Source organism: Mustela putorius, unplaced genomic scaffold, assembly GCF_011764305.1.
Source record: "Mustela putorius furo isolate JIRA1106 unplaced genomic scaffold, ASM1176430v1.1 tig00000174_pilon_pilon_pilon, whole genome shotgun sequence".
Classification (NCBI taxonomy): Eukaryota; Metazoa; Chordata; class Mammalia; order Carnivora; family Mustelidae; genus Mustela; species Mustela putorius.
In genome coordinates, this window is record NW_025421304.1 from 34,287,819 (window position 1) to 34,302,959 (window position 15,141).

A 15,141-nucleotide genomic window follows, 5' to 3' on the forward strand; every position below is an offset into this window, starting at 1 on the left:
GCTAAGCACGGCACTCCAGGCGCGGTCTACACTTACCATGAGAGGGACACAGCAGGCTCAGGCTACGGGTCCCAGAACTGCCAACAGATCCGGAATGCCATCAAGAACTTCGACTGTGGCTGCAACTCTTTGGCCTCGCCACCACCTGGAGTACATCCCGCACCAGCAGTTGGAGATCGCCGGCAGCTGGAGCCCCAGGAGGGCAGCAGGAGGCTGGGCAGCAGCAGAACGAGCTCCCGTGGCCCGTGGGAAAGGAACAAATTCCGGCTTCCTGGATCAGAGGCAGCCATCGTGAGCCCTCCTGGAACCCTTTCCTGCCTAAGCCTGCCCCGGAGGAGCAGAGCGGCCAAGACGATGCTCAACCTGCAAGCCATAAAAATGACAAAGCGCTTCCCAGCTTCAGAATTCTGTCACTGAGCCCTAACACCACGACTGCTAAGCACACAGGGATCTGCCCCACGTGGGAAAAGCCACTGCGCATGTCAGACTGGACGCGCGTGCGCTTCCTGTCGCTTGACGCCTCCGTGCACCGCGTGAGGTTCACCTCGCTCCCAGAGCCCTGCGCGTGCGCCATGGCCCGGCATCCCTTGAGCGAAGTCACGCAGAGTGAGGTGCTCTGGCCTGGGGCGTGGCGTCCCCTTTGAGCGCGGGCGGAAGCTGATAGTGAAGGACGTGTGGACCCCGGAAACCGGGTGAAACTCGCAGACCTACAGCTTCGGCCTCCTTGGGGCAGCGCTGACCTCAGGGGCTCAGGAGTGACGCCGCAGGCCAAGAAGTTGCGGCCAGCCTGCTGGGGATGCGGGCCTGAGTGTGCGAGAGACCAAATAAACCGCTTGGATGTGGAAGGAGTCCGGAACCGGATCGCCTGAGTACAGACCCCGGATCACTGCTAGCTAGCGTGAGTAGGTTACCTTCATCGCTTTCTGCCTACTTTCTGTCTTTAAAATGGTGGTGGGTATTAAGGAGGGCACGGATTGCATGGAGCACTGGGGTGGTGCAAAAACAATGAAATCTGTTAAAAGAAATAAAAAAGATAAAATTAAAAAAAATAATAAAGTGTGGAGATTCCTCAAGAAATTAAAAATAGAGCTTCCCTATGACCCTGCCATTGCACTACTGGGTAGTTACCCCAAAGATACAGATGTCGTGAAAAGAAGGGCCATGTGTACCCCAATGTTCATAGCAGCAATGGCCACGGTCGCCAAACTGTGCAAAGAACCAAGATGCTCTTCAACGGATGAATGGGTAAGAAAGATGTGGTCCATATACACTATGGAGTATTGTGCCTCCATCAAAAAGGATGAATACCCAACTTTTGTAGCAACATGGATGGGACTGGAAGAGATTATGCTGAGTGAGATAAGTCAAGCAGAGAGAATCAATTATCATATGGTTTCACTTACTTGTGGAGCATAACAAATAGCATGGAGGACATGGGGAGTTAGACAGGAGAAGGGAGTTGGGGGAAATTGGAAGGGGAGGTGAATCATGAGAGACTATGGACTCTGAAAAACAATCTGAGGGTTTTGAAGGGGCCGGGGTGGGAGGTTGGGGGAACCAGGTGGTAGGTATTGGAGAGGGCACAGATTGCATGGAGCACTGGGTGCGGTGCAAAAACAATGAATACTGTTGCATTGAAAATAAATTTTTTAAAAAGTAAGAAAAAATAAAATTTAAAAAATAAAATGGGGGCATTCATAAGTTTCCTCAAAGGACCAACAGAAAGATTAAATGAGTAAATGTGAGAAGGGATTAGTACTGATTTCAGTTTTTAACAGTAAAGGGCTTTAATATTACAGCTTTTAGAATAGTGTTTGCTGTTTTCGGTAAATAGCATTTAAGTGGCTTCATTCTGACGCTAGTCTCCTTGTAGTTATTCAGTGCAGCTGAGAATTTATTGACTAGCGTTCAGCATCTATTGTTATCCTTTGGTTTGTTGTTGTGTAATGAAATAGGTTGATGAAGTTCCTATTTCTGAAGTCCTTGCATTACTGAAATTAATCCCATTTGTTTATATCATAATATTATAAATGAATAGCTGGATTCAGACCTCTAATAATTTATTTGAAATATTTGCTTCTATATTTGTAATTGGAATTCATCTTATTTTCTCTTGTGTGCTGTCTTTATATACATTATACTATGAATTCGGGAACTTTAGTTTTTCTCTGAGGACTAGAAGTATTTAAAATAACAGGAATTATACGATATGTGGATTTAGCTTCAACTCAGTAGAACCATCTGAATCTGCCACCAAATTTGGCTGTGGTTACTGGACTGTTCAAATTTTCTCTCTCTTTTTGGGTCAAATTAGGGTTTTTTTAAAATTTTTAATTTTTTATTAACATAATGTATTATTAGCCCCAGGGGTATAGGGCTGTGAATCGCCAGGTTTACACACTTCACAGCACTCACCATAGCACATACCCTCCCCAGTGTCCATTCAAATTAGGTATTTTATGTTTTGATAACAAGTTACCTGTTTCTCTCAGACTTCCCAAATTTATTATGGTAAGTTTGTACAAGTTGCTTTAATATAAATCTTTAAGCTTTCTTGTGTCTGAATATTATATTTCATTATTAATACTGTCTATTCATTTTCCGTGCTTATTACGTTTGCCAGGGATTTCCCTTTTTTTTTTTTTTTAAGATCTTATTTATTTATTTGACAGACAGAGATCACAAGCAGGCAGAGAGGCAGGGAGAGAGAGGAGAGGAAGCAGGCTCCCTACTGAGCAGAGAGCACGATGCAGGACTTGATCCCAGGACCCTGAGATCATGACCTGAGCCAAAGGCAGAGGCTTTAACCCACTGAGCCACCCAGGGACCCTGGGATTTCCCTTTTTATTGAAGTCTTTTTAAAAAATAAAATGGGTATTTTGTATCATAGAACATAGAACTTGTAGCATATTACACTAAGCCAAGGAGCAATATCTTAAGATGAAAGTTCATTTCCTTCTCATGTAAAATAAGGCCAAAGATGTGCAGCTTGGGACCGGTGTGTCAGCACGCTGCTATAACCCAGACTTATAATCATGCTCCAGAACTTAACATCTGGCTTCCATCCTTATGAGCCTTATTATTCACAATGACTGTGGAGCTCTACTGATCAGATTCATGTTTCTGGTCAGCAGCAAGTAGAAGGACAAAATGAAAGATCAGTTTGCCAATGATCCAGCCCCTCTCTTAGCCTTCCCAGAACTTCCTGACGGTAACTTCGTAAACACATCTGCCAGAACTTAGGCATAGATCCACAGCAAGATGCCGGGAAGCACTAGGAACACACCCTGAGTAGCTCTCCATCAGGGGTTAAAAAAAAAAAAAAATAAGTCAAAGTTCTCTTACAGTGTGCGAGGACAAGAATGAATATGGAGTAGAACTGGGAGCTCCTGTTCTAGTGTTGTGTATTCTATCAAACGTTTCTGCTTTCACTTCTACTTAAAATTTTCATAGCTTTCATCTGAGTTCATTTTTCTTCCTAAATGTTACTGGCTGATTTTGGTACTCATCTTTTAAGTCCTGAGCTTAAGTAGTTTGTGGGCTTTTTGTCTTTTCTTTTTTAATTACAAGAAAACATTTAAGAGTATACGTTTGAAATCCTGTGTTCTATTGCCTCGTTTGCTAGATCTTAACCCCTTACCTGTGGGGTAAATGTTCATGGAATTACCCAAAGACACTGGACTGAAGAGCATTGGATTTTAGGGTTTATGTTCTTTGAACATACATTCCCTGAGCTGGGTGGTTATGTGACATATTAAATCTCTCCTTTTTTTTTTTTAAGATTTTATTTATTTATTTGATAGAGAGAGACACACAGTGAGAGAGGGAGAAGCAGGCCTCCTGCCTAGCAGAGAGCCCGATGCAGGGCTCAATCCCAGGACCCTGGGATCATGACCTGAGCTAAAGGCAGACACTCAACGACTGAGCCACCCAGGTGCCCCTTAAGTCTCTCTTCTTAAGCACACAGTCTTTCATATCATAATTCACTTAACAAATTGCGTGTTGCCAGATATTTAGTGGTCTCCAATTCAAGATTATAAGTATTGCTGTATCTGCCATCCTTATATATTTTTATCCACCTGTGTAATTATTTCTATAAGATTAATTTCTAAGAATGGATTTGGGTGTAAAAAAATGTAAAATCTGATGCCTGTCAGAAGACAACCTACTGATTTGTCTTCTGCTTTCTAAAAAATTTTCCAGAGAACATAAAATTTGCTCTTCTCACACACTTTTGATGAGAGCAAAACCTGCTAAAGCTGATTTAGATAGCCATCTGTTAATATCAGCCAAAATTAAAATAGGTATAGCCACTGATGGCACAAGTCCTCTTCTAGGAGTCTTACTGAATTGCCTTTTTTATGTACATAAATATACAGTGTATGTGGTGAATCAGAAATACAACCTAAAGACATTAAGTGAAAAATCACTGTGAAGATACATACATATGTTGTGATTCCATTTTGTAAAATAAAAGTCTGTGTGTATTTGTAAGCCTCTTTTAGTACTCAAATGCAAAGTAAAACAATGAGAAGGATATTTAACAATGGCCAGTGGTTACTTGGGAGGAAGTAAAGAGAGACTGGACCCAGCAGTGGGAGATTGTGGTACAGAGAAAGGTCCATGTTGATGTTGATAAACTTGTATGACATTTATCTTTTTCACTAAGGATGCATTTTCATTTATTATTAAAGGAAACAAGATACTTACTAAAATTAGAGTGTGGGCACATAATCTATAACTTTCAAGTTATAGACACTGTCATTTCATGATTTATTTATATTGCTTAGATTTTTATATGATTGCTTAATTAGTATTACAGTGTCTTAGCAGCAGCAGCTATGTTATTTCTCTCTTGCTTCTGTGCTAGGACATAGATTGGCTGCTACCATACCAGGTATCATAAAAAACAAACAAAACCCAATGGAAGAAGAAGCTCTACTTTCACAACATCCCCAACAATAACAACAACAAAAATCTTGGCAAACCACCCATCACTCTTCTCCTCCATATACATATACCTCCCTGTCAAAATTTTTCCCATGTCCATTCTTAGACTGGTCCTTAACAAGGGAAATTAATACTATGATAGGCTTAATGAAGATGCTCACCATAGCAAGAAAGGTAGGTACCTAAGAAAAACCTAGGGTCTTGTAAAAAGCAAATTGGAGGTAATGGCTATTGAATAAGCAACCAACAAGTTCTGGTATTATGATAAAAGAGATCCCTCCTCCCCCATGAAAAGTACTTTCCCCCCTTTTGATCTTTTAAAATTAATTACTGTAAAGTTTGGACCTCAACTCTTAAAAGTGCACTTGCTCCAGAAAGACTAGTTGTCATGCTTCAGCCACTGTGACTTGTGGTTTTGGGCAATTCATATTAAAAGTATATGTGTCTGTTAAGGATCTAGGAATATTCCTTTTTCTCTGCATGTACCCACAGATCGTCAAGTTTCATCGGGAATTTAATAGATTATCACACTTAGTTTTAAAGAATATAAGATTTGATAAGTCAAAATAAACACATAGTTTTAGGAAAGTATCAATAGCTTGGACCCAAAAAAGGAATCATCCAAATGCAATAATTGCCCAGCTTTAGGGCTGGGTTCAGAGACTGAGTTTAGACCAGCAGATCTAACACCATGGACAAGGATGGCCAAATATTCCTTTCTCCATCATAGGTTGGACTTCCCACAGTCCAAGAGAACTTGATGAAATCACAACTATACTTTGAATAAGGAGATCATTCTAATTTCTTCACTAGGGCCACCCATATAAGCCAAACTAGTAGGTCAGATTTCAGCTAAAAATTTTAATGGCTTGCTGAAGACCAAGCATAGGCAAGTTTAAGAGTATAGAACCCCTGAGGTTTTCAGATGCAAAGGGAGTTTATTCTTCATGGATATCACTGGGTACTTGAAAGACAGAGGATGGGATGGTACAAAAGGCCTAAATCCCTACCCATGTCCTCAACCTCTATGAAACAAAAGGTAACCATAGCAACAACAAAATCACACCTAGCTGTACTACTAAAGGTAACCAGGGCAACAACAAAATGTACAGGTAGTTCAGCTACTCTTAAGGTTTTCTCTTTATCTTTGGTGTTTGGCAGTTTAAATATAATGTACCTGAGTGTGGTATTCTCTATAGCTATTTGGCTGGGTGTTAATTGAGGATCTTGATCAATGGAGTAATGTCTGTTGTCAGATTTAGAAGTCTTGGCTCTTATTTCTTGAAATACAATTTCAGCACATCTTTAGTCCTCTCTGGTTTTCCAGTGATACATATATTAGACTTATCAACAGTGTCCCACATTTCCTTTTTGTTCACTTCTGGGGTTTTTTTGGTTTTTCTTTGTTCTTCATGCTTCATGTATATTGACCTGTGCTTTGATATATATTCCAGTTTACTAATTCTGTCTTCTGTTGTGTTCATTCAGCCGTTAAACCCATTAGGTGAGTTCCTTATTTCAAATACTGTATTTTGTTATTTTCAAGATATTGTTTTGATTCTTTTTATAAATCACAATTTTCCATTGAAATATTTAACTTTACATTCATTTTGTCTCCTGTTTTATATAGTACCCAGTTTTTTAAAGCCCTTGCCTGACAACTCTGGATCATCTCTATGTCTGCTTCTGTTGACTGTTTTATTTATAACTGGACACTTCTTATCATGTATGGTAACTTTTTTATTGCATCCTGGACATTATGGATGAGACTCCAAATTATTTTATCTTCCTCTAACGAGTGTTGGCTTTTATCCTAGGTGGAGTTAAAATACCAGCGGATCTCTTTGCTCCTAGTGAGGCCCACTTTTAGGTTTTGTTAGGTTGGATTTGCTATACTTTTGTCCTAACACATAGATCTTTACCCAAATGGCAATGACTTTATGGGATCTCAACCAAATGTCCTAGTTGATCATGTATTTAATTTTTTTTTTTTTTATTTATTTGACAGAGATCACAAGTAGACAGGGAGGCAGGCAGAGAGGCAGGCAGAGAGAGAGAGAGAGAGAGGAGGAAGCAGGCTCCCTGCCGAGCAGAGAGCCCGATGCGGGACTCGATCCCAGGACCCTGAGATCATGACCTGAGCCGAAGGCAGCAGCTTAACCCACTGAGCCACCCAGGCACCCGATCATGTATTTTAAAAACAGTAACTTTTTTGAGGAAATGATAATGTTCTGTATCTGATACCTATAAACTATAAACAATTAAATTTTCTATTTTGAATGTGAACTTGAAGCATACATGACTGGTGATGGGGAAGCAACACTATTTAATGTCACCATTACTAAGTAATACAAAGTTATACTTTCTCTGTGGTTCTGGGTGGAACAATGCCCAACTCTGTATTTTCTTTTCCAGACATGCAACAATAAAAAAGAAGATATAGTCTTAGAAAATATCAGGATTGAAGGGAAATGGAAGTTTATTAAAAACAAAAACTTATATTCATCTATTGTGTTAATCCCCCTTTCTGTCTTTGTTCACAATGAGGTGAACCAAGTTGAACATGAACAAGGATGTAAGTGAAGCTCTATGGTTGAATCAAAAGTAATAGTTGCGTAAGAATAAAATAACACTTGACTTTAATGAGCATCTCATGTGAGAATAAAACTCTGAGTTCTGAAGTTAAAGCTTTAAAATCAGAAGTAGGGGCACCTGGGTGGCTCAGTGGGTTAAGTCTCAGCCTTCAGCTCAGGTCCTGATCCCAGGGTCCTGGGATCAAGCCCTGCATTAGGGTTCCTGCTCAGCAGAGAGCCTACTTCTCCCTGTTGCACTGTCTGCCTCTCTGTCAAATAAATAAAATATTTAAAAAAAATCAAAACTAATCATATATTGGTAAAGAGATTGGCACCTGAAGATATAGGGGCTAAAGATGTTCAAAAGTCCAAGCATTTCTTAGCTCCATGACTGAAAATATGCTCCTGGTCTTCACTACACGACAGGTCCTGGATTATCCCCATTATTATTCTCCACCCCAAGCCTGACTTCAGTGAAAGACCATGAGAATATAAAACTGGGCCCTCACTAGGATGGCAACATGTAAATACAAGGAGTAATCAGGGCACCTGGGTGGCTCAGTTGGTTAAACAACTGCCTTCGGCTCAGGTCATGATCCTGGAGTCCTGGGATCAAGTCCTGCATCGGGCTCCTAGTTCCACAGGGAGTCTGCTTCTACTTCTGACCTTCTCCCCTCTCATGCTCTTTCTCACTGTCTCTCTGGCAAATAAATAAAAAAAAAATTAAAAAAAATACAAGGAGTAATCAACTAAGAGCATGGGAATTAGAACTCCAGGTTTTCCAGAAATATCTTGGGAAAAATTAAATATCTTGATTTCCTCTTTCCTGCTTTATTTCGATACTTCTGAAGAGTGCATTTCTAAAGCTTACTATCAATTTTGGTTCCCCAAGGAATCAGAGCCACTTAGGTAAACCTGATAAATGATGCTAAAAAAAAAAATTACAACAAGAAAAGGAAAATACATGCTCTGTCTAGAACTAAAATTCCTTTTACCTTATAGGTCTTATAAGTCTTGGCAATTATTCTTGAAGTTCAAGCTAGCCAGCAATTACTTTATTTGGGAAATAACACGAAGAAGAATGATACCAATTTTTAACTTACTAGCAACTGTCTATTTCAGTTGGGTAAGTACATATTTCATGTCTTAATCATGTTGGACATCACTTGATGAATGGGATATGTGAGACTTGCTCCTAATATATGCTAAGTGACATAAGGTTGAAATCCATCAGAAGCTTTCACCAAGTGCTTCTTTGTATGAGAATCTGATTTGGCCCTTGGCATTCAAAAGTTATAAGCTATTGCAGGCAACCTGCTTCGAATATTAAGTAAATGTTGATCATATGCAGAGTTGAGTAAAGAAGAAGTTAAGCATTTAATTTAATACGTAGAATAAAGAAAATATTTGTTTTTTGGTAGTGTCATTCTCAGCTACTTACTCTTAATTGACTGCCAGCCACATTCCAGACAGCAGACAATGAGTTATAAAGAAAACAAGGACCAGGAAACACTGTGTCCTGTGTAGCACATAAAACATTACTTAATTAATATTTGTTAAATTGGTAGCAACTTGCTTGCCTTTTCCTACACATTATCTCATTTTATCTCCAGAATTTCCCTGAAAGGTATTTTTTATGCCTGTTTCTTAAATGATGAAATTGAGGCTTAAAGCAGTTAACGGACTTCCTTGGCCCAGGTCCCAAAACCATGCATGGGCTGATCATGTGGTACCCTCCCTCCCTGTGCTGTGTTCACTCTTTCTTCTGGCTCAGCAGCATGTGGTCATTTGGGCTGAGGAAGGAGAAGGGATCCACAAGTTGGAATTGGTAGGCAAGGTAGAAATAGAGTGAGGGAATGTAAAACTTGTGGGGAGTCCAGTAGTGGGAACCACAGGAAGATGGCTGAGCATGGCAGCCGTGTGCAGAGGATGCCACAAGGGGAAGAGGTGGAGGCAGAAAGGGGGCTCCCTGAGGAAGCCTGGATGTGAGATGTAGAGTATGATACCGTAATGGACGGTGAGAAATCTCTGTGTGGTCATCAGCCTGTTCCTGGCTCACAGCTCCTGAAACTCTTGGAATTTACTGCACGAAGGGTGCCAGAGGTGTCTCTTATTATATTACGGAGGTGACTTTTGAAAAGCCCTTAGGTAACCTAAGGATGGGGGCTGGTTAGCAGGGGAGCCACATGATTTGAGGGTTTAAACTTCCAGTCACTGCCCCCCCAACCTCCAAGGCAAACAGAGGGACTAGGAGTTGAGTCAGTCACCAATGCCGATGATTTAATCATTCATACTATGTAATGAAGCCTCCATAAAAAACCAGCAGACCTGGGTTCAGAGAACTTCCAGGGTGGTGACCACGTGGAGGTGCTGGGAGAGGGACACCCCTGGAGAGAGGGCATGGGGGCTCCACGCCCACTACCCACACCTTGTCCTTGTCCTCTGCATCTCCTCTGTCTGGCCGTTCCTGAGTTACATCTGTTTATACTAAACTGGTAATCTGGAAGATATTTCTCTAGAATTCTGTGATCACTCTAGCAAAGTCATCAAACTGGAGGAGCTCTTGGGAACCTCCAGTTAATAGAGAGTCGGAAATACAGATTATAGTCTGAGCTTGCAGCTGGTGTCTGAAGGGGGCTTAGTGGGGCAGTCTTATAAGACTTAGTGCCTAACCTGTGGCATCTGATGCCATCTCCAGGTAGATGGTGTCAGAATTGAGTTGAATTGTAGGACCCCCTGGTGGTACCCAGAGAATTGCTTGCTGGTATGGGAACCCCCACCCCACACACACACACACTGGTATCAGAACCTATTTAGAGAAAAAGCTAAATCTTCTAAGGTGTCTGGGGGGAGAAGGCCTTGATGGAGAAAGTGGGCATCCTGAGAACTTGCTGTGAGGCTGTGTGAAAGAAAGTTATCAACCCACAGTTATGGTGGGAAAATGCAGCTCTTGCAGACACGTGTGGTTACGTTAATTTCACGGCTGCTCCTTGGTGAGCCGAGCCCCAAATCTGGCCCAAGTCATCCTTTTTCCTTCATAATAATGAAATGTGATGCCCTTAGTTAGAGTCTATATTCTTAAAGGTGCCCACTACTCCCTCTTTCCTCTTTAAACTGCCTGTCTTTCCCCTTTACCACTCCAGGCTCAGTGAATCCCGTGGGCCCGCTCCACCTCCATGCAGGCCCCAAACCTCAGTTCCAAAGGGAACAAAAATTAGACCAGCGTGGAATGATTTTGTATTGGTGTGTTGGTGGATTTCTTGGGGCTCATCCTTGTTCTGTAGTAACTCCCTCAACCTGGCTTATAACTATGCGACTACCGTACCTGCTGGAATCAATCAGCCTTCCAAACCCAAACACGTTCATCTTTATCCAAATGTAATTTATCTGAAATGCCATGTTGGTGCGAGCATTATGCATTACTACACAGGCTTCTATTTTCTTCTTAAATAATGAAACACCCTAATGGAAAATATTCCCTCTAAATAAATTTTAATGAGCACTTATTTGCCCAAATTGTTCTTTCTCTGAATGGCAGAAATTTAATATGAACTTGAATTATCGGGGGCTTTTTGTTTTAATGGGCATTGGGAATAAATCATGCAAAGATGACTTATTTTCCTGTATCTTCCAAGCAGCAAGTGCTGCCATAACAACTTCCTCTCAAATGCAAAGTGAGTATCTGTATCTTACCTTGCATCTCTACAGGAAAATGTCACATCAGAAATCATGTCAAGGTGTAAGATATTACTGGAGAGCGAAGTGAACGAGTAAGAAACCTAATTGCTATAGAAGGGGATATATCCCAGACTTTGCTGCTACCAAAAAAAAAAAAAAAAAAAAAGCGTCTGCTACATGTTTAATTCCCTGCCCTGAATGGTTTTTCTGAGGAAAGAAAGCACGGAGGACATACCAGCCCGTGTCCTGGCAGGCTGCAGAGCTTGGGCCTCATGGTGCTCCCCAAGAATCAGAGCAAGGCCAGATGTAGAACTTGGAGAAATGCCTTCCAAAAAAGAGCTCCAGCCTCAGCAAGAATTATGAGTCAGTGGAGTAGGGAGCCAGATTTGAGGGTGCCCCAATAGACTCCAGAATGCACACCGTTAATTGCTTCTCTAGACTTTCTCTCCATCTGAAATACTGCCAAGGGGAGCCAGTGCCATTTCGGAGTCATTTTTTATAATGGAAATGACATTGAGGGGGTCATTTAGTTCAGTTTAAATTTTTGTATTGCACACCTTCTAGAAGCTTCATAGTATGAAAAACCAATCACAAAAGGGAGTTTCCATTTTCAAGGAGCTCTGCACTAGGATGGGGAACTCATGGCTAAGTCAAAAACACCTTCAGTGAATGTCAGTTTATTTTTTTTAAAACCAGGGAAGTGCAAGCTCAGTTAGCACCTCCAGGGGGCAGAAGGGCAGCAAAGCTGGGAGGCTTCTGGGCCTGGCTGGAGAGCAGGGCTCCGGATGCTGGCGGCTGCACTACCCCTAGCTGAGCGGCCTGGACAGGTCAGTGAAAACCCTAAAAACTGCTTCCTTACCAGAAAACAAGGGAAAGAACACTCATCTTGTAAAGCAGTTGTGAGATGCACACAGATAGTAGACACTCAAGGAATGTTCTCTTGAGCAATCTCCTGCCACCTCTGGCCCTCACTGCATATGACCCCTTACCCCCCACCCCCAACCTGCCTAGCAGTTTTGTCCAGGAACAGCTCTATTCACATCTATACAGTTGAATAGAATGTGACATCCTCAAAGAAGATTCAGGAAGTGGAATTATTTACTCTGTGTGTAGAGAAGGTAGAAAAATCTTAAATGTGATTATTTTATAATCAATAATGGTAATGTGCTTTTTCATAGTTTAGGTATCCCAATAATTATTCCTATTAAAAAGCATAAAAAGAAAATTTATAAGGAGCATGTGGGTGGCTCAGTCAGCTAAGTGTCTGACTCTTGATTTCATGACCTTAGGTCATGGCCTCAGGTTCCTGAGATCCAGCCCCATGTCAGGCTCGGCACTCGGCCATGAGTCCGCTCAGTACTTACCCTGCCCTTTCCGTCCTCTCTGCTTCTCCCCGCACCCCCTCTCTCTCTCAAAAAAAAAAATTATTAGACCGTTAAAGGTTACAAAGCACTTTATTTTATAATTTGACTCTCAGAACAATCTGGTGTTCTGAGTGGGACAAGAAATTCTCAGTACCAGTTTTAAAGATGAGGAAAGTGAGGCTCTGAGGATCCCCGTGGCCCTGGTCTTGTGTCTGCACGGCCTTCTGTGCTTGTCTTACCTGCACACAGACCTCCTACAAATACTGATTTGGGATGTGGCGTTTACTGTGTCTGTTCTCCTGTTCAGAGAGTGTGGCACTCCTCACGCAGCCTGGTTTGGCCACCACTGAGTCCCCCAGCTTCTAGCACAGAACCTAACCCAAGAAGGAATTCAGGGATTCAAATAAAAGGTTCTCAGATCATTCTTGTGGCAGAGGGAGAACCATATATTAGTAAAGTAATGAAAATAAACAGGCTGTTTCGGGAAGCAGGGGATGCTGACTGGCGGCATGTGTTGATGAGGTATAGAAGGACTATCTCCCAGGGCTACACTCTGAGTGGGCACGGGGCTAGACGCTGCTTGCCAGAGGTGATGCCACCTCACCTGAGTTCATAGAGCAAGGGACTGAGTGGTCAGATGCCTCTGAAGGGCTGAGGCTGCTCAGGGACCCAGCCCTCTGGCTTCCTCAGTTCTGAAAGGGAGCCAGCCACCAGGCCGAGGGGAGCCTAGAGCCATACGTGGTTTCCGCCCGCTCTGGAACGCGGAGAGAGGGAAGCAGCCGATGTCTCCTTGTGGGCAAAGAGGAATATTGTTGTGCATACTGTTTACTCGTATTTTACTCCCGAGTAGTAAAATACACACAAACACACACACACACAAACACACATGCACACTTGTTTGGGATCTATCAGACAGACAGCAAGACCTCCCGGTAAGGAAGAATTCTGGTGCAGTGCTAGAGACGCTCCGGTCTGAAGCTTCACTCGTCGGACCTCACATTCTGGCTCTTTCATTTCTAATGAAAAGAATCCCTAAAGTGAGTGTACGATGCTCGCCTCCTCGCATGGTTCTGATGTTCCAAGGATTAAACGAGAGCGAGCAGGTGGAATGCCTGGCGTCACATGCCCGGAAGTGGTGGGGACCGTTACTGCCCTTCTGTTCTGGGGGAGGGGATGGCAGTAACACCGTTGCTTTTCTCTGCGCTCGCAGTCAGGACTCCTTGTGACCGCACCACATCCCGAGGAGGTGGGCAGCCTTGTTCCCCGTCTTGCACGTGAGGAGTCTGGCTCCTGAAGGGGATGTGACTTGTCCAGAACCACGTGGTGTATAAATGACAGAATGTTTGATCATTCTAGAGCCATAGTGGCCTCACTGAAGGGGGGCTTTGCTGTTCTTCTACTGAGGGAAAGAACAGTCAATACCTCTGCAGGAACACTGCTGGAGAGAATCCTGACGTGAGCACAAAGTTGCTGGGAAAAAGAAATTGGCAAGCCTCACTGTCAGCAGTCCGGAGGTGATCAACAGGAGAAAAGTACTCCAAGAAAGCATTGTTTTTTAATCTTCTTTGAAACAGAGCTGATTTCCCTAGACAAATGGAGAGCTAAATTCATATAATTATCTATGCATACACTCCTGTCATCTTCCTTATTTGTAGACAATACATTTTATTTCTTAAGTAAAGGAAATGGAGATGCCATGATTCATGTGTTCACAGTTGGAAAAATCTGCCCCCCCATCTCTCTTGCTGTTATTGGCACATGTTATGATGAATTTGGGGAGTAGGTCAGCAAGAGTATCCGTAAGAACTAGTAAAGGAAATGTTTACTGCTTTCTGGTGCTCGTGAGTGTGAAAAGATAATCATTTGCTTCTGGATTCTTAGGAGAAGGAAACAAAAGATCTCTCCCTCAGCAGAAGGGGAACTCTTTGCTCTAGCCAATGTACCTAGTGAATGGGAACACTAACTTACAGGAGCAGACATGCATCACCATCACTGCCCCTTGTCCCCACATACACCACCGGGACAACCAACTCCTCTCAAGGCCAGTCTAGGTTCTTACCCCTAAAGAGAGGGAAGCTAAGCCTCCCTTGGGCCTGCTGGGGTGGGCATTGAGGGTGGAGAGAACCAGGTGTGAGCTGGTGAGGTGGCAGCATCCTACATTTCACATAACCGTGTCTGCCCACCACAAACTGGGCTGAGAATTCACATCTATTCACATGTGTTACATTTGTTGTCCTCTTCCAACATATCCTCCAAAGCACCAGAGTGGTCAACATCCTTCTTCCAAACAGCCCTTTGAAATCCTTCCAGCTGTATTTGGAGCTGTTCGGCAGGCCAGAGCAAGTTTGTGTATATTTTGAAAAATAAACCTATTAGAATACTCCATCCTATGGCTCCTTAGGGAATCCAACAGGAGTTAGAGTAGCTAATGGAGGCTTTCTGTCCATGCAGACGTGGGGCACTGGGTCCAGCCTCAGCTAGATCACGAGGCCAGTGAGAAAGGACTTGTGTAAAACAATCCTGGCAGCCCAGGAGAAAGACTGGAAACTACTGTCTACCCACAGGACTCAATGAGA

The 15,141-nt window shown here is 42.6% G+C and overlaps 1 protein-coding gene across 1 annotated transcript in view; it reads left to right on the plus strand.

Moving 5' to 3' along the window:
• The first annotated feature begins 579 nt into the window (after positions 1 to 579).
• LOC101691317 (metalloproteinase inhibitor 1-like) overlaps positions 580 to 15,141 on the plus strand; it is a 38,303-nt gene continuing 23,741 nt past the window's right edge. The window contains exons 1-2 of the mRNA XM_045076593.1: positions 580 to 898; positions 8,526 to 8,649. Coding sequence (XP_044932528.1) covers positions 8,605 to 8,649 — 45 coding nt within the window. The 5' untranslated portion in view covers positions 580 to 898; positions 8,526 to 8,604. The remainder of the gene's footprint in view (positions 899 to 8,525; positions 8,650 to 15,141) is intronic.